The 19762-nt window shown below is 24.7% G+C and overlaps 1 protein-coding gene across 1 annotated transcript; it reads right to left on the bottom strand.

Moving 5' to 3' along the window:
• Positions 1 to 268: 268 nt before the first annotated feature.
• F5B22DRAFT_457057 (uncharacterized protein) lies at positions 269 to 2460 on the bottom strand. Its single transcript, XM_047972024.1, has 2 exons — positions 2210 to 2460; positions 269 to 2090 (listed from the first exon to the last, which is right to left on the bottom strand). Exons 1-2 carry the CDS (start codon positions 2282 to 2284, stop codon positions 447 to 449), a joined length of 1719 nt encoding a protein of 572 aa, XP_047834066.1. The 5' UTR covers positions 2285 to 2460; the 3' UTR covers positions 269 to 446.
• Positions 2461 to 19762: the final 17302 nt, after the last annotated feature.

Below are 19762 nucleotides of genomic sequence, written 5' to 3' on the forward strand. Positions count from 1 at the left end.
TAAGCGCGTGTAATGATATGGCCGTTTGAAACAAACTGGCGCCGTAAGGTCGCCATAGAACGGCCACGAAACATTTCGGACTGCCTACCATTGGCCTTGAATGAATACGTTCTGACAGGCAAAAAATTGAAGGACTGTTTTATGCTTGCCGGGTTCCAAATGAGGCATCGCACCGATTCACAGAAACAAACTGCATGCTTGTTAGACGATGTCAACTCACGCTATGCCCATTCAGAACGGGAGGATCGACGAGCTGAGTTCGAGATGGATTGCCGCGGTGATATAGCATCCTGGAGCATTCGGCCCAAAACGAATGCCTTGAAGACTAGAAGTTTAGCATTTAGAACCATAAATGGTATTAAATCGCCCATGCTTAAGAGCACAACCGGGTTTTCAGTTGCCCATATTCCTCGAAATAGAAACCAAGGTTCACTGTCTGGAGTAATCTAGCCTGCCAAATGCCATTGAGGTCCAAATCTCTTTCTATAGTCGTTATAGTAGGCCAAATTCCACATGAGCCCGTCTCCCTCGTCCTGCATTGCTTCGTGCCGAGACTCTGGCCAACTCTGGTACACGTAGCCTGCATAAACGTGGATTGGATATGAGTCCTCGAAGATTTCGATATCGCAATTGGGATACATGTTGCGTAACCTTTCGTCATTGTCGGGCACTCCATTCCTTCCTGGAACTTCAACGGCTCCTGTCTGGGTGCGGAGGCCTTTGATTTGGATACCCCGAAAAGCAAGACGCTCGAGCTTGGGGAATCGGTCGCTCTGTTCCAGGAGGAGCCGTAATACGGATCTACAGAATAGTTTATCTCCACGGTCAGGACTAGTGGACGAGAAGGGATTCCATCCATGACGATTGCCTCCCTTAGCCCTAGGGACCAAGTCTCCATCGCCTACGGTATCCCCTTCTTCGACAGGTATGCGGTGCTCGAGAATGAGTTCCTGTAATGTCCCTCCAACGCCTCGCAGAAGTGTTTCCCATTCCAGGCAGAGAACCTGCTCATACTGATGAGGAATGTGTTCAAAATGGTCGTGAGACATATCATTGTCAGTTTCGCCTGTGTATGGTTTTACTAGGTGGAGATGGGTGAGCTGAGTATATCGTATTGGCAGAGATCTAGGAAGCCAGATTGGTGCGTGTAAAGCCCAAGGCATCCTCTCGTCGTCTTCTTCCTCATCCTCCCCCTCCTCTTCGTCGTCTTCTTCTTCTTCTTCTTCTTCTTCCCACTCCTCTTGCTCTTCATTGTCAGGCTCAGTAGCCCCGTTACTTTCTCCGTTCTCGGCTGCTTGAAGAGCAAGGGCAGCCGACTCAACGCCAATTTTCTGGTAGTGTTCAGCTTCTTGCTCGAACACGATGTCTCGATTATCGTTGCTGTCGTTCGCTAGTAAGTTAGGCTTGTACGGCTCGTCATCTTTAGCTGTAGCGAGCAAGCCCAGATCGAGATACTTGATGTGTTCTGCATTACTGCATATTTCTCTCACTAGAGCTATACCGAAGTACCCGCGAAGCTTGAGATTCTGCAGTGCTGGGAATACCATCAGTGGCGCAGTTAGTGGGTGACCTTGCTCCAAAGGCAACCCGACGAGCTCCAAAGATCTCAGGTTGCGAAAGCTCGCAAGTACCTTTGCCACATCGTTGTCGACGCCAATGGATATACACAGCGAGCGGACATGCTGTGTCAGCTCTGCCCAGCGCTCTCGAGAAGTGAGTTTATAGACATTCACGAACTTCTCCTCCCTACCAAACTGAAAGTTCCTTCGATTGCAATTATTTGTCGCCCTTCCGAACCTATTTTCCCTACGGGACCGAGACCAGAAAGTCTCCTGCCACTTTTGTAGATCGAAATGGCACTGGGCATATTTGCGTCGAGAAGATTCGAACACCAGCCGCTTATAGGGGTATATAGGGTCATCAGCTGTAGCTTCTATCATGCGTTCTTTCTCGTCGTCGTATCCCAAAGCATCGATTTCTCCTTCGATGTCAATTCCCTCATGTGTGCCGCTGTGGTGTAGCTCAATGTCGCTCCAGATAATGGGGGTGAGCACGACACCGATAGACTTGCACGTCCGTGCCAGAGTCGACTAATTACACATGCTAGGGTCAGTAGTTGCCAGATGGGGAAGGAGTTCAGCTCATTTCCCTGGAACAATGAGGCCCGAAACCTGCCTAGAGGGGAAATAGATGACTCAAGAGAGCTAACCTGATCCGGTAGCAGTAGGTAAGAGACTACTGAGCATAATGTCTCGTGAGGGATCGTGGTTAAGGTTGGCGACATATTTGAATGCCCTACCTCGAAGCCGAGCCAATACAGTAAAATAGGAGCAGCTATCCGGATGAGAATCAGAGCACAACGTCTTTATGTAGTGCTTTCCCTCCGAGCTTAACATAATGAATTGCAAGTCGTCTGCCTATTCCGCGTCACAGGCTAGTATCTTTAAGCTATTTTATGGGATCCGTACCATTGCCAGTAGCAGCGCAAAATTCCTCACATGTGGAGCATTGTCCGTTAGGCAACAGGCCCCACCTCCCGGGCCATACAATTCAAACCTGAAATGCATATAGCTCATGTAGTTCTTTTCACCGTTTACATAGTAAGTAGCTTTATAAATAGGCAAATGATAACGTTTAACAACTAGGTAACAGCCTTTGAGTGAAGCATCGGCATAGTCTAACCAATATATAGCTGGAAGTGGTAAAAAACGTTAAATTTAAGCTGGTATTAAAGACTCTAATATTGCTGTAGAGCTTTGCCTATAATACAGGCAAGGAAGCATTTTGATATTTGTTTTAGCTATGAAAAGTAATAGTCTTCTTACAGGCAATCTAGAGCATCTAAATGTGATCGTAGCAACTGTTGCATATCACACGTCACCCATTTGGAGTCTAAGCCTAGATATTTCAGAGGTCATTGGCGACACTCAATAGAATGTTGAAAAAGGATATGATGATTAAGCATGTTCTGTTGAATGGAATATGAGTAATTGGATTTCATTCTGCACTCCCCGCGTCGAGGTTTATCAAGATGTTTTATTCAGATGTTCACTGACGAACATCGATCCCTATCTTTGCCGAAGCCAATCCAGATACTAACTCTAGAAGTGGCAGCCCTGTAAGAAAACTAATATATCGTTTATTAGACAAGGTCGGCCTAGAAAATCTCGCGCAATAATTATCAAATGAAGCCTTACATATACCATTGAGTTGGGATTGCCCCAATTCTGTGCCACCAGAAAGAACCTCGAGCAACATCAAAATCTCAAATACCTTGTGCATCTTAGACCAATGTGATCTTTATGGACGAGGGGCAAGAAGGGCAGACTATGCAGGAAAGGCGCCAGCATCTTATGCAATCAAGAAACTGCTTAACTAGTCGGCAGAATATAGATAGCAAAATAGTTCATATGCATGTAAGAGTGATGAACCCCGCAAGCGTGGTGATTCAAGGGCCCCTACTTCCCTCCTTAAAGCATGAGCAACCTTACACACACGATTCTAAGCGTAAGTGCTAATGCATGTTTAAGTTTGTACGAAAACTAGCCAAGGTGGGAGAACCCTGCAATCAAAATCGAAGAATAGTTATGACTGGTTTAAACGAGTAGAGAGTTTTATTGCGATGGAACTGTACTTCCTTCAGTCTATTAAATTTAGTGTTACTCTGCGAAGGGATTCGGTTTATATTGACTCGATTTAATCGTGCTGCTAGGTGAATGATGAAAAGAAAGAGGGTTGGAAAACGTAAAGAATCTTGATATACTTTGATAGTCACCACAAGAAATAACGCCACTATGATCTCGATTCTACACGGCGGGTGACTGTATGACCGAAATGTTCAAAGCTGCACCGAGGGAAATATGGTCATATTAATGAACGAAAAATCAACTTCTTAAATTCGTTCTAACAACCTTGCTAGGTTATCTAGAAGCGCCAATATCCCGATGCTCACCTACGCGCTCTGCGCCTGTCGGGATGACGATCAACATCATGGCCTGAGTCTCTTGATAATTCAACGTAGATTGCCCAGGTGTCCACAAGAACCTGGGTACATATCTATAGAAGGCGGGCTACCGCATACACTCGAAAAACTCGAACAACGCTAATAACGCCACCATATATACAAGTGGAGTAACTGCTATATTGGGTCAATCTGAATCTAACCGAACTAAAGTTATCTTAACCCCCTTTTAGGTATAATAATTGCTTTTTTTAACTTAATATAAATAGAACTTTAATTCAACCTAGTCTTTTTTATATTAACTTTACTTTTACTACTATAATACCTATAATACCTACTTTTATTTATATTTATTATTATTTAAATGCTTTAAATTTATTATTAAAAATGCGTACCTTTAAAATATTAATAAAAATAACCTAAAAATTACTTCTAACGCATCTCCCACTTGACCTAGCCACCCAATTGACCTGGCCACCCCCTTACCCTATATAAAAATCCAATGTTTCAATCTATAATAACTTAACCAATATTAGCCCTACAATTTAATAATTAGTACCGTTAGATCCGTTATTTAATAAGGAATCCAGAAGTATTTTTTACTATTTTTTACAAAATTTATTAAACGAGATATTAAGCAATACGCTAAAGGAGCGCTAAGCAGTAATTAATTTAGCGCTTACTTTAGCGTATTGCTTAATAACTCTACGGATATAAGTCGTATAAATTAGTAAGGGGTACCGTTAAATAGCTCTTTTTATTATAAATCTAATAGTATATTTTATTATTTTATATAATTAGTATTTATAGAGTTATTAAATTATCATGTAATTAATGCACCGACGCTATTTATATGGGCTAGGGGGGTGGCCAGGTTAATTGGGTGGCTAGGTCAAGTGGGAGATGCGTTAGTTTTACTTTATTATAAAGGTTAATTAAATAATTTTAATTAATTTATCTTTTAACCCCTTAGGGTTAATCTTTATATTTAATAAAACTTATATCTTTAAATTCCATTAGCCCTATTATAGCCCTTATTAATTATATTATAATTAATATTATATTAATTATTTTTAATATAACGTATCTTCCACTTAACCTGGCCACCCAATTAATTTAGCCACCCCAATAACCTATATAAAACCCCATTGTTTTAATCTTTAATAACTTTACGAATACTAACCGTACGATTTAATAATTAGTACTGTTAAATCTATTAGGTAAAGGGGAATCTAGAGGTATTTTTTACTATTTTTTATAAAATTTATTAAGCGAGATATCTAGCAATACGCTAAGGGGGCGTTAAGCAAGGATTAATTTAACGCTTATTTTAGCGTATTGCTTAATAATTCCGCGAATATAAGTTGTAAAAGTTAGTAAAGGGTACCGTTGAATAGCCCTTTTTATTACAAATCTAATGGTATATTTTATTATTTTATACGACCAATATTCGTAAAGTTATTAAATTATCACGTGATTAGTGCACCGACTTTTTTTGTATGGACTGGGGGGGTGGTCAGGTTAATTGGGTAGCCAGGTTAAGTGGGAGATGCGTTAATAGTTATAAAAAGAGTTATTTTTAATATTTTAAAATAAAGTAAGCTAATTAATATATATTTTTTATATTTAAATTAAATAATTAAAGTAAAAGTAATAATATTTTTATTTTAATAATAATTTTTATATAAAGTATAATATATATATTTAAATAAATTAAAAAAAATTTAAAGGGTAAAAATTTATATAATAGTTAATTTTTTTAAAAGTTTAATATTAATAACCTTTATATTATAACGCATCTCCCACTTGACCTGGCCACCCCAATAACCTATATAAAATCCAATTGTTTTAATTTATAATAACTTTATAAATATTAATCGTACGATTTAATAATTAATACCTTTAAATCTATTATTTAAAGGGGAATCCAATAGTAATTTTTTACTATTTTTTATAAAATTTATTCAGCGAAATATTAAGCAATACGCTAAAGGGGCGCTAAGCAAGGATTAATTTAGCGCTTACTTTAGCGTATTGTTTAATAACTCCGCGAATATAAGTCGTAAGAATTAGTAAAGGGTACCGTTGAATAGCTCTTTTTATTACGAATTCAACGGTATATTTTATTATTTTATACGACCAATATTCGTAGAGTTAATAAATTATCACGTGATTAACGCACCGACGTTTTTTGTATGGGCTAGGGGGGTGGTCAACTCAATTGGGTGGCCAGGTCAAGTGGGAGATGCGTTAATATTAAAGTATAAATAATTATTATATAAAAAAATATAATTTAATATATTTTTAATATATTTATTATAAAATAAGTATTATATAAATATTAAATAGCTTTTATTATTATTTTATATTATATAATTATTAAAAATAACATTTTTATATTTATTTTTATAAAATTAACTTTAATTTTTTTATATTATAATATTAAAGTATAAATAATTATTATATAAAAATATATATTATTATTATTATATACCTATTATATTGCTTATATAGTATAGTCCTTTTATTTATATAGCTATAAGTAAAACTATATAATAGTTGGATAAAAACCCTATATAACCTTTAACTATTGCTTTATTGCTTTTTAATCCTATATAAGTTAATATATATTATTTAACTATATAATAGGAAAAGGGAAAGTAAAAAAGCTTAAATTCTTTTACTTTCCTTATATTCCTTAATTATTTAAAAAGGAAAGGAAAGCCTTCTCCTTTTCTTTAAGGACCTTTAAAGGGGCCCTTTTAGCCTTTCTATTTAAATTCTTTTTTCTTTATATTTCCCTTTCTTTACTTCCTTTAATCCCCTTAGCTTTATTATATATAATTATTCTCCTAATGCTTAATAGCTACTTTATAATTGCTTTTATTTTTATTAAGTCCTCCGTTGCTATTTATAAATTCCTATTAATCTATAGCTATATTTTAGCTAACTCCTTAGTTAAAGTTTTCCTTTTATTTTTTAATAGCTTATATTGTAGGATTATATATTATAGAGTTTTTTTACCCTCTATATATTTATAAAGAGGGGTTAAAAACTTTAAAACCTTCCTTTTATATAGGAAAGCTTTAAGTTTTATTTTTCCGGTTTATATTTATATTATTAAAGCTGCTTTATATTTTAAAAATCCATAAAACTTTTATAATACCTTTTTTCCGTTAAGCTCTTACTTTACTATTATAAAATAGTTATATCCTATTTTAATATAGCTTTATTTTATTTTTTATTTCTTAATTAAGGTATTGCTTAATTTTTTCCCCTTTGCTTACTTATCCCATTAATAATATAAATTTATAGTTAAATTGCTTTATAATTAATTCCTTATATTATTTATAAGTCTTCTTTTAATTTACCTTTTAACTTATTATTTTTAAAATGTTTATATAAATTAATTAACCTTTATTATAACTTTTATTAATACCTTATAATATATTAAGTTTTATAATTAGCCTTTATTTATTATTACTTTATTATTTAAATATAAGTTAATAAGGGGTATATTTAATTCCGTTTTAAATTAATATATTAATATAGCTTTAAAGGCCTTTATAATATACTTAATATAAGTATTTTAAATACTTTTAAAGGAATTAATTATACCCTTTAATTTATTTCCCTTAAGTTATTTATATTATATAATTACTTTATATATTAAAATATTTTATATTATTATAAAGTAAACTTATTTAACTTTTATTATATTATTGCTTTATATTAAGTTTTATAGTTTAGCTATTATATATATTTAAATGTTTAACTTCTTTTTAAGTTTAATTAAGTATTATTTTTATTTAAAGTTCCTATTTAACTATACTTTTAAAAATTTTATACTATTTATTAATTATACTATTATTTATTTAAGTTTAACTTCTTATTTAAGCACTTTTTAACTTTTAAAAAAATGTATAAGTTTACTTTTTTAAGGGGTAAATTTTATCCTATACCTTAATACTTAAGTTTTATATATTTACTATACCGCTTTTAAAACTTTATAATTTTATTTTATTTAAAAGTTAGCTATAAGAAAATTTATATTATTTATAAACTTTACTATAATTATCTTTTAATACATTATAAAGTTATTATATAGTATTAATATATATAGGAGGAATAATAAAGGTAAAAGGGGGGAGCTTTAAAGAATTCCTACTTTAAGGAAGATTAATTAAAAAGTAATACTATTAAAATAAAGTTATATTAATTTTTTAAAAATAAATAAATAAACCTATAATATTATTTATAATAAATATCCCTTTTATTAAAGGATATAAATTATTCTTTCCTTATTAATTATATTAAAGGCTTTAATAATATTTAATTAAAGGAGTAATATAATACTTTTATAGTTAAAGGCTATTTTAGCTACCCTTAATATTAATTTAATCGTTATATTTATTAACTTATCCTTCCTATTCTTTATTTAGCTATTTAATAATAGTTTTTTCTTTTTAATTACTTTTATTAACCTATACTTTAACTCCTTTTTTAAAACTTTTTTTAATATATTAATAAGTATAATTAAATATTAACCTTTTAAGGTCCTTTTAGTTTTTTTTAACTTCTTTAACTTTAGGATTATTATTACTTTCGTTTATTAGAATTTAATTAAGTAATATTTTAAAATGAAGTTAACGGAATATAGGGTAACTAGTTATTTAATTAAAGCTAATCCGTATATTTTTAAAAAACTGTTAAGTAATAGGTCCCCCTTTAACGCTTTTTATAGGGCTAGCCTTTAAATTATCTTTATAATATCTTCCTTTTTTGTTATAATATTTATTTTAAACTATTAATATTTATTATAGGTAAAGTTTTTATTTAAAATATTTAATAGGTTTATTAATAATATTAGGAAAAAGCGTTCCGTTAATAAGGTTATTTTTCCTTTAAATATATTTATTATATTAGGGTTACCTTTAATTTTAAATAATAATAGTATAGGTATAATTTTAAATATTAATTTATAGGTTAACCTTATTTATTTAATTAAACCTTAAAGTATTTTCGAATCTTTAAATGCTTTTATTAAAGCTTTCCTTTAATTATACTTTTATATTTTCGTTACCTTTTTATTAAATAGCTATTCCTTTTTTTTAAAGGTAATTTAAGCTATTATAATTCTTTTACTTTAAAAATAATAATAAGCTCTTTTAGTTTTTTTTTCTATTACTATTACTTTTAATAACTATTATATAGGGGCCTTTTATTTTATCCCTAAGGTTTTTTTAAATATAAACTTATTTATTATTTTTATAAATTATAAAATAAATATATTAAAAGCTTCGTTAAGCTTTTTATTAGTTTATAGGACTTTTATTTTAATAATATCCATTAAAACCTTTATTATAGCCCTTTTTTTATTTAGTTTTAATTAATTTTACCTTTTTATTTAATGGTAATAACTTTATAGGATTATTCTTAAGGCTATTATAACTTTTATTATTATATAGTTTAATTTTAACTATTTTAAGTTTCCCCTATATATTATTATTAAGTTATTGCTTATTTATATTAAGTTTATTATTAAATCCCTTTAACCCTTTTTTAATTTTATTACTTTTCTTTAAGGTATAATTAATATAAGGTTTTATTATATTATAAACTTTAAAAATTCTTTAGCCCTTTAACTTTTATAATTTAATAGGTTTTAAAATAAATAATAAAAGTTGAAATCTTTTATAAAAAGGTATTTTCCTAATATTTTTCCTTTCCTTTTTATTTTTTAAATTAAGCTTTATTACTTAATCCCTTCCTAATTTAAAAAATATATTAATTAAATTATTATTATTAAATTATTATTACCTATTATTATATTTATTTAATCCTTTTTATATTTCCTTTTTAATAATTTTACTATTATTTTTTTATTAATATATAATATAACTTTACCTTTTTCTTATATAAGTTAATAGTTATAATCTTTAAAATAATAAATATTATTATATTTATTAATTAAAGGTTTTTATATTATTATATAGTTAAAGTTAATATTTAAAAGTACTTTTATTATATTAGTTTTTAATCCTATAATATTTTAAAAGGTTATATTATATATTATTAAATGGATAATAAGGTTAGTTTTCCTATATTACTATTAATTTATAGCTTTTTTATTAATAATCCGCTGCTATTAAGTTTAATAAAAGTTAATATTAAAGGAGCTTTAAGGTTAATTATTTCCCTATTTATAACTTTTATTTGCTTTTTATTTTAAAAGTTCTTAAGTTATAATATATATATTACTTTTACTTTATTTTTCTCCTTTATTCCCCTTTTATATCCTTTATTTTAAACTATATAAGCTTTATTATAATTTATATATTTCTTTCTTTTATTAGCTTTTTTTATTAAGCATTTCTTTTTTTTTCCTTAATACTTTAATGCTGTATAAAGGTTATATTTTAAGTTCTTTTTATAATATTTTATAATATATTTATATTTATAATAGTTAAAGCATTATATAATCCTTAATTTTAATGAAAAGGGTTTATAGTTAAAAAGTTAAGCCTTTTATAAAAAGTTATTATTATATATTAACTTTATTATTATTATATTAATAATATAAATAATAATAAATGCTAGCTTTACTTTATTATTTTTAAGCATTATTTTTTTATAATATATAATATTTAAATATTCCCTTTAAAATAATTATAATAGTTTTTCATTTATATATATCTTTTAAATTTAATTCTTTAAGATCCTTTTTATAATTATAGCTATTTCTTTATATTATAGCTTTAACCCTTTATTAAAAGCTTTTATTACCTATTTCTTATTTACCGCTTTCTTTAATACTATATCCTTAAATATTATTATTATATTATTACTATATAGTTTTTTTATTATAATGGCGCCGTTTCCGGGAAGTATTATATTTATTACCTTTATAATATCCCTTAATATCCTTTTTTTAAAATTATCCATTTATTTTTTAATTTAGATAAAAATTTCCTTATTATACTTTAATAGCATTGCTTTATTAATATTGCTTAATTATATAATAGCTATTATTTAAGCCTATAACTTTAAAAGGTTTATTATTATATATATAGTTTATTATAGGGCTTTTTATAGGGCTTCTTTAAAGTCTCTTTAAATAATTAAAGCATTATTTCTTTTTTCTATATTTAGTTTTAATTCTACCTATTTTATAATTAATTTATAAATAAAACAAACTAGCTACACTCTTTTTATATTATTTTATAAAGAAAATCCTTCCTTTACTTTTTTATTTATTATAAGCTATAATATTAATTTAAATATTTTATTTAATATTCTTTTAATTTTTTTTAAATTAATAATAGCTTACTTCTTATTAAGTAATTATTATATTATAGTTATATTATTAATAGGTTTATCCTAATTTTTTATTATATTATTAATAAATAGGTTATTTATTACTATTCCTTTATTTTCCTTTATATTTATTATTTATATTTAAAATATAAACCTTTTATTAAATAAAAGTTAAACTTCCAATTATAGCGGCTTAATTTATTTAATAATTAAGTTTAAATTTAAAAAGTTATTAAAGGCTTTTTAAAATCCTTTAAATATCCTTAAGCTTAAAATATAAAAATATATAATTTAATATATTTTTTAATATATTTATTATAAAATAAATATTATATAAATATTAAATAGCTTTTATTATTATTTTATATTATATAACTATTAAAAATAATATTTTTATATTTATCTTTATAAAATTAACTTTGATTTTTTTTATATTTATATAATAAAGTAAAAATAAAGTTTATTTTTAAAAATATTAACGCATCTCCCACTTAACCTAGCCACCCAATTGACCTGGCCACCCCCCTAGCCCATACAAATAACATCGGTGCGCTAATCACGTGATAATTTAATAACTCTATAAATACTAATCGTATAAACTAATGAAATATATTATTAGATTTGTAATAAAAAGAGCTATTTAACAGTACCCTCTACTAAATTCTACAATCTATATTTGTTAAGTTATTAAGCAATACACTAAAATAAGCGTTAAATTAATCCTTACTTAGCGCTACTTTAGCATATCGTTTAATATCTCGCTTAATAAATTTTATAAAAAATAGTAAAAAATACCGTTAGATTTCCCTTCAACTAATGGATTTAACGGTACTAATTATTAAATCGTACGATTAATATTTGTAAAGTTATTAAAGATTAAAACAATGGGGTTTTATATAGGTTATTAGGGTAGCCAGGTTAATTAGGTAGCTAAGTTAAGTAAGAGATGCGTTATTTTAATATATTTTATATATAATTTATATTTCTTTAACTATTTAATTAGCTTTACTTTTATTTTATTATTAAATAAGCTTTAAAAATAATATTTTTCCTTTAATTTTATTACTTTAAATTATTTATAACTATTTTTTAATTAAGCTATTTCTTTTTTTTTAATATTTATATATTTATAATTTAAACTATTAATTATTTTATTAATATATTTCCCACTTAACCTAGCTACCTAATTAACCTAGCTATATTTTTAACCTTTATATATATATAAAAAAAATCCCTTATTTTTTTATTAACAATTATAAAAACCCTTTATAAAGAAAGCAACTTATAGCTTATACTTTAAACTATTAAATAAAATTCGAAATTATTTATTTAATATATTATTATTATTTATAATATTCTTTATATAATATTTACCCTTTAAATAAAAGGTTTTAAATTAATAAGTAAAATATTACCTTTAAAAGCCCAATTAACTTTAAATAAAGAAAAATTAATTATATAATATATCTTTAATTTTATAATAAAATTGTTTTTACCTTTATATAGTTATATAAAAGATATAACGCATCTCCCACTTAACCTGGCCACCCAATTAAGCTGGCCACCCTAATAACCTATATAAAATCTTAATGTTTTAACCTGTAATAACTTAACCAATATTGGGCCCACAATAAAACAATTAGCACTATTGAATTCGTTATTTAAAAGGGAATCCAGAGGTATTTTTTACTATTTTTTATAAAATTTATTAAGCGAGATATTAAGCAATACGCTAAAGTAGCGCTAAGCAAGGATTATTTTAACGCTTACTTTAGCGTATTGCTTAATAACTCCACGAATATAAATTATATAAATCAATGAAGGGTACCGTTAAATAGCTCTTTTTATTACAAATCCAATGGTATATTTTACAATTTTATAGGACTAACACTCGTAAAGTTATTAAATTATCATGTGATTAGTGCACCGACGTTTCTTGTATGGGCTGGGGGGGTGGCCAGGTCAATTGGGTGGCCAGGTCAAGTAGGAAATGCATTATTATAAAAAAAATAATATTATTACCCTTTATATACTTTTTTATTTCTTTTATTACTTTTAATTATTTAATATTAAAGTATTTAACACTTTAAAATAATTATATAAAAAGTAAATTAAAAGCTTTATATAAATATATATTATTTATATTTAAAAGGAAAATTTTATAATTATATTTTTTTATATATTTAATAAAATAATTATTTTAAATAATATATAAAGGAGATTTAAAAAAGCAAGTTTAATATTATATAATTTAAATTATATTATATTATTATTATTATTATATACCTGTTATATTGCCTATATAGCATGGTCCTTTTACCTATATAGCTATAAGTAAAACTATACGGTAACTGGATAAAAACCCTATACAACCTTTAATTATTACCTTACTGCTTTTTAACCCTATATAAGCTAATATATATCGTTTAGCTATATAATAAGAAAAGGGAAAGGGAAAGTAAAAAAGCTTAAACTTTTTCGCTTTCCTTATATCCTTTAGTTATTTAAAAAGGAAAGGAAGGCCTTTTCCCTTTCTTTAAGGACCTTTAAGGGGGCCCTTTTAGCCTCACTATTTAAGTTCTTTTTTTCTTACGCTTCCCTTTCTTTACTCCCCCCAATCCCCTTAACCTTATTATATATAATTATCCTTCTAATGTTTAATAGCTACTTTATAATTGCTTTTATTTTTATTAAATCCTTTATTATTATCCGTAAGTCCCTATTAATCTATAGCTATATTCTAGTTAACTTTTTAATTAAGGTTTTCCTTTCGTTTTTTAATAGCCTATATTATAGGATTATATATTAAAAAGTTTCTTTACCCTTTATATATTTATAAAAAGGGGTTAAAAACCTTAAAACTTTCTTTTTATATAAAAAGGCTTTAAGTTTTATTTTTCCGGTTTATATTTATATTATTAAAGCTGCTTTATACTTTAAGAATTTATAAAACTTTTATAATAACCTTTTTTTATTAAGCTCCTATTCTACTATTATAAAGTAGTTATATTTTATTTTAATATAGTTTTATCTTTTTTTCTACTTTTTAATTAAGGTATCGTTTGATTTTTTCCTTTTAACCTATTTATTTTATTAATAATATAGGTTTATAGTTAGGTTACTTTATAGTTAGTTTTTTATACTATTTATAAATCTCCCCTTAATTTGCCTTTTAGCCCGCCGTTTTTAAAATGCTTATATAAATTAATTAACCTTTATCGTAACCTTTATTAATACCTTATAATATATTAAGTTTTTTAACTAGCTTTTACTTATTGCTACTTTATTACTTAAATATAAATTAATAAAGGGTATATTTAATTCCATTTTAAATTAATACATTAATATAGCTTTAAAAGCTTTTATAATATATTTAATATAAACGTTTTAAATACTTTTAAAGGAGCTAGCTATACCTTTTAATTTATTTCCTTTAAGTTATTTATATTATATAACCGCTTTATATATTAAAATATTTTATATTATTATAGAATAAACTTACTTAGCTTTTATTATACTATTACCTTATATTAAGTTTTATAGTTTAATTATTATATATATTTAAATATTTAACTTTTTTTTAAATTTAATTAAATATTATTTTTATTTAAAGTTCTTATTTAATTATACCCTTAAGAACTTTATACTATTTATTAGCTATATTATTACTTACCTAAGTTTAACCCTTTATTTTAATACCTTTTAGCTTTTAAAGAAGTATATAAGTTTATTCTTTTAAGGGGTAAATTTTATCCTATACTTTAATACCTAAATTTTATACGTTTATTATACTACTTTTAAAACCTTACAATTCTATTCTACTTAAAGGTTAATTATAAAAAGGTTTATATTATTTATAAACTTTACTATAATTATCTTTTAATACATTATAAGGTTATTATATAGCATTAATATATATAGGAAAAATAATAAAGGTAAAAAGGGGGAGCTTTAAGAAACCCTTACTTTAAAAGGAATTGGTTAAAAAGTAATACCATTAAAATAAACCTATACTAATCTTTTAAAAATAAATAAATAGATTTATAATATTATTTATAATAAATAGCCCTTTTATTAAAGGATATAAATTATTCTTTCCTTATTAATTATATTAAAAGCTTTAGTAATATTTAATTAAAGGAAGGATATAGTACCCTTATAGCTAAAAGCTATTTTAACTACCCTTAATACTAATTTAATTGCTACATTTATTAACCTACCTTTCCTATTTCCTATTTAGCTATTTAATAATAATCCCTTCTTTTTAATTACTTTTATTAACTTATAATTTAGCTTTTTCTTTAAAACCTTTCTTAATATACTAATAAGTATAATTAAGCATTAACCCTTTAAAGTCCTTTTAATTCTTTTTAGCTTTTTTAACTTTAGGATTATTATTACCTTTATTTATTAAAATTTAATTAAGTAATACCCTAAAGTAAAGCTAGCAAAATATAAAGTAATAAATTATTTAACTAAAGTTAATCCGTATATTTTTAAAAAACTATTAAATAATAGGTCCCCCTTTAATACTTTTTATAAAGCTAGCCTTTAAATTATCCTTATAATATTTTCCTTCCCTATTATAATATTTATTTTAAACTATTAATATCTATTATAAATAAGGTTTTTATTTAAAATATTTAATAAGTTTACTAATAGTATTAGAAAAAAGCATTCTATTAATAAAATTATCTTTCCTTTAAAAGTATTTATTATATTAAAGTTACCTTTAATTTTAAATAATAATAATATAGCTATAATTCCAAATATTAATTCGTAGGTAAACCTTACTTATTTAATTAAGCTTTAAAATATCTTTAAATCCTTTAACGCTTTTATTAAAGCCCTTTTTTAACTATACTTTTATATCTTTATTACCTCCTTATTAAATAGCCGTTCCTTTTTTTTAAAGGTAATTTAAGCTATTATAATTCTTTTACTTTAAAAGTAATAGTAGGCTTTTTTAGCTCTTTTTTCCGCTACTATTACTTTTAATAATTATTATATAAGAGCCTTTCGTTCTATCCTTAAGGTCTTTTTAAGTATAAATTTATCCGTTATTTTTATAAGCTATAAAATAAATATATTAAAAGCTTCGTTAAGCTTACTATTAATTTATAAAACTTTTATTTTAGTAATATTTATTAAAGCTTTTATAACGGCCCTTTTTTTATTTAATTTTAACTAATTCTATCTTTTTACTTAATAGTAATATCCTTATAGAATTATTTTTAAAGCTATTATAATCTTTATTACTATATAGTTTAATCCTAATTATTTTAGGTTTCTTTTATATATTATTATTAAATTATTATTTACTTATATTAAATTTATTATTAAATCCCTTTAACCCTTCCTTAATTTTATTACTTCCCCTTATAATATAATTAATATAAGGTCCTATTATATTATAAACTTTAAAAGTTCCTTAGCTCTTTAGCTTTTATAACCTAATAAGTTTTAAAATAAATAATAAAGGTTAAAGTTTCCTATAAATAAATATTTTCCCAATATCTTTTCTTTCCTTTTTATTTTTTATATTAAGCTTTATTATTTAATCCTCTTTTAATTCGGGGAATATATTAATTAAATCGTTATTATTAAATTGCTACTACCTATTATTATATTTACTTAATCCTTTTTAATTTCCCTTCCTAATAACTTTACTATTATCCTTTTATTAACGTATAATATAACTTTACTTTTTCCTTATATAGGTTAATAGTTATAATTCCTTAAGTAATAAATATTATTATATAGTTAAAGCTAATGTTTAAAAGTAACTTTGCTACATTAATTTTTAATTTTATAATGTTTTAAAAGGCTATATTATATATTATTAGGTGGATAATAGGGTTAGTTTTCCTATACTACTATTAATTTATAGCCTTTTCGTTAATAATCCGTTACTGTTAAGCTTAGCAAAGGCTAATGCTAAAGGGGCTTTAAGGTTAATTGCTTCCTTATTTATAGCTTTTACTTCCTTTTTATTTTAAAAGTTCCTTAATTATAATATATACGTTACTTTTATTCTATTTCTTTTTTTTATTCCCCTTTTATATCCTTTATTTTAAGCTATATAGGTTCCATTATAATTTATATACTTCTTCCTCCTATTAGCTTTTTTTATTAAATATTCCTTTTTTCTTTTTTCATACTTTAATATTATATAAAAGCTATACCTTAAGTCCTTTTTATAATATTTTATAATATATTTATATTTATAGCAATTAAAGCATTATATAATCTTTAATTCCAATAAAAAAGGTTTATAATTAAAAAGTTAAACCTTTTATAAAAAGCTACTATTATATATTAATTTTACTACTATTATATTAATAATATAAATAATAATAAATATTAACTTTACTTTGTTATTTTTAAATATTATCCTTTTATAATATATAATATTTAAATATTCCCTTTAAAATAACTATAATAGTTTTTTATTTATATATATTCTTTAAATTTAATTTTTTAAAATTCCCTTTATAATTATAGTTACCTCTTTATATTATAGCTTTAACCTTTTATTAAAGGCCTTTATTATTTATTTTCCGTTTACCGCTTTTTTTAATATTATATCTTTAAATATTATTACTATATTACTATTATATAGCTTTTTTACTATAATGGTACTATTTTTAAGGAGTATTATATTTATTACTTTTATAATATCCTTTAATGTTTTTTTTTAAGATTATTTATTTATTCCTTAACTTAAATAAGGATTTCCTTATTATACTTTAATAATATTACTTTATTAATATTATTATATTATATAGTAGCTATTACTTAAATTTATAACTTTAAAAGGTTTATTATTATATATATGGTTTATTATAAGGCTTTTTATAGGGTTTTTTTGAAGTCCCTTTAGGTAATTAGGGCATCATTTCTTTTTTCGGTATTTAATTTTAATTCTACTCATTTTATAGCTAGTTCGTAAATAGAATAAACTAGCTATATCCTTTTTATATCTTTCTATAAAGAAAATCCTTCTTTTATTTTCCCATTTATTATAAGTTATAATATTAATTTAAATATTTTATTTAATATTTCTTTAATTCCTTTTAAATTAATAATAACCTACTTCCTATTAAATAACTATTATATTATAATTACGTTATTAATAGGTCCATTTTGGTTTTTTATCGCATTGTTAACAAATGGGTTATCCATTATTATTTTTCCGTTTTTCTTTACGTTTACCATTTACGCTTAAAATATAAACCTCCTATTAAGTAAAAGTTAAACTTCCGGTTATAGCGGTTTAAATTATTTAATAATTAAGTTTGAATCTAAAAAGTTATTAAAGGTTTTTCCAATCCTTTTTCTTTAAATTATATTATTAATTAATTAAATTATTTAATTATACTTTAAATTAACCTTTTATTCTTAATATTATTTAATCTTTATATAATTATAACTTTAAATAACTTAAATAAAATTAATTTCCTTTTTAAATATATTAAATAAAGAATTATATAATATTAAAATAGCTTTTTTATATTTATTATTAAAAGGTTAAGTTAAATTATATATAATATAATTAATATTATATATTATTTTATATTATTAAAGGGGAAGGTTAAAAGCTTTTATAAAATAAATTATAAGCTTAATAAATATTATTATATAAAAAGAATTAAATTATAAAATAAAAGATCTTTTATTATTAAAGATATTAAGGATTAATTAAAGGTATAAGGTATTTTTAAAATAGAAAATTACATTATATATTAAAGTAATTATTATATAAAGAAAAAGGAGATTTATACTTAATATTATAAGGTTTATAATAAACCTAACTATAATATATAAACTTATAAAAATGTTATAAAAACGTTTAACAATTTAAATTTAAATTAGTTTAAGTTAATTATATAAATAGTTATTAAAATATTTTTAAATATATATATAAAGGTTAAAAATATAACTAGGTTAATTAGGTGGTTAGGTTAAATAAAAGATATATTAATCTTTTTAAACTTTATTTTAACCTCTTAATTTAAATATTAATAATAATTATTAAAAGTTAATTAATTAAAATTAACGCATCTTCCACTTAACCTAGCCACCCAATTAACCTAGCCACCCCCCTAGCCCATATAAATAATATCGGTACACTAATCACGTAATAATTTAATAACTCTACAAATATTAATTGTATAAAGTAATAAAATATACCATTAGATTCGTAATAAAAAGAGCTATTTAATGGTACCCTTTACTAACTTTTACGACTTATATTCGCGGAGTTATTAAGCTATACGCTAAAGTAAGCGCTAAATTAATCCTTGCTTAGCGCTCCTTTAGCGTATTGCTTAATATCTCGCTTAATAAATTTTGTAAAAAATAGTAAAAAATACCTCTGGATTCCCCTTTAAATAACGGATTCAAGGGTATTAATTATTAAATCGTACGACCAGTATTCGTAAAGTTATTATAGATTAAAATAATAGGATCTTGTATAGGTTA

Source organism: Xylaria bambusicola (assembly GCF_022495145.1).
Source record: "Xylaria bambusicola strain CBS 139988 unplaced genomic scaffold F5B22scaffold_6, whole genome shotgun sequence".
Classification (NCBI taxonomy): domain Eukaryota; kingdom Fungi; phylum Ascomycota; class Sordariomycetes; order Xylariales; family Xylariaceae; genus Xylaria; species Xylaria bambusicola.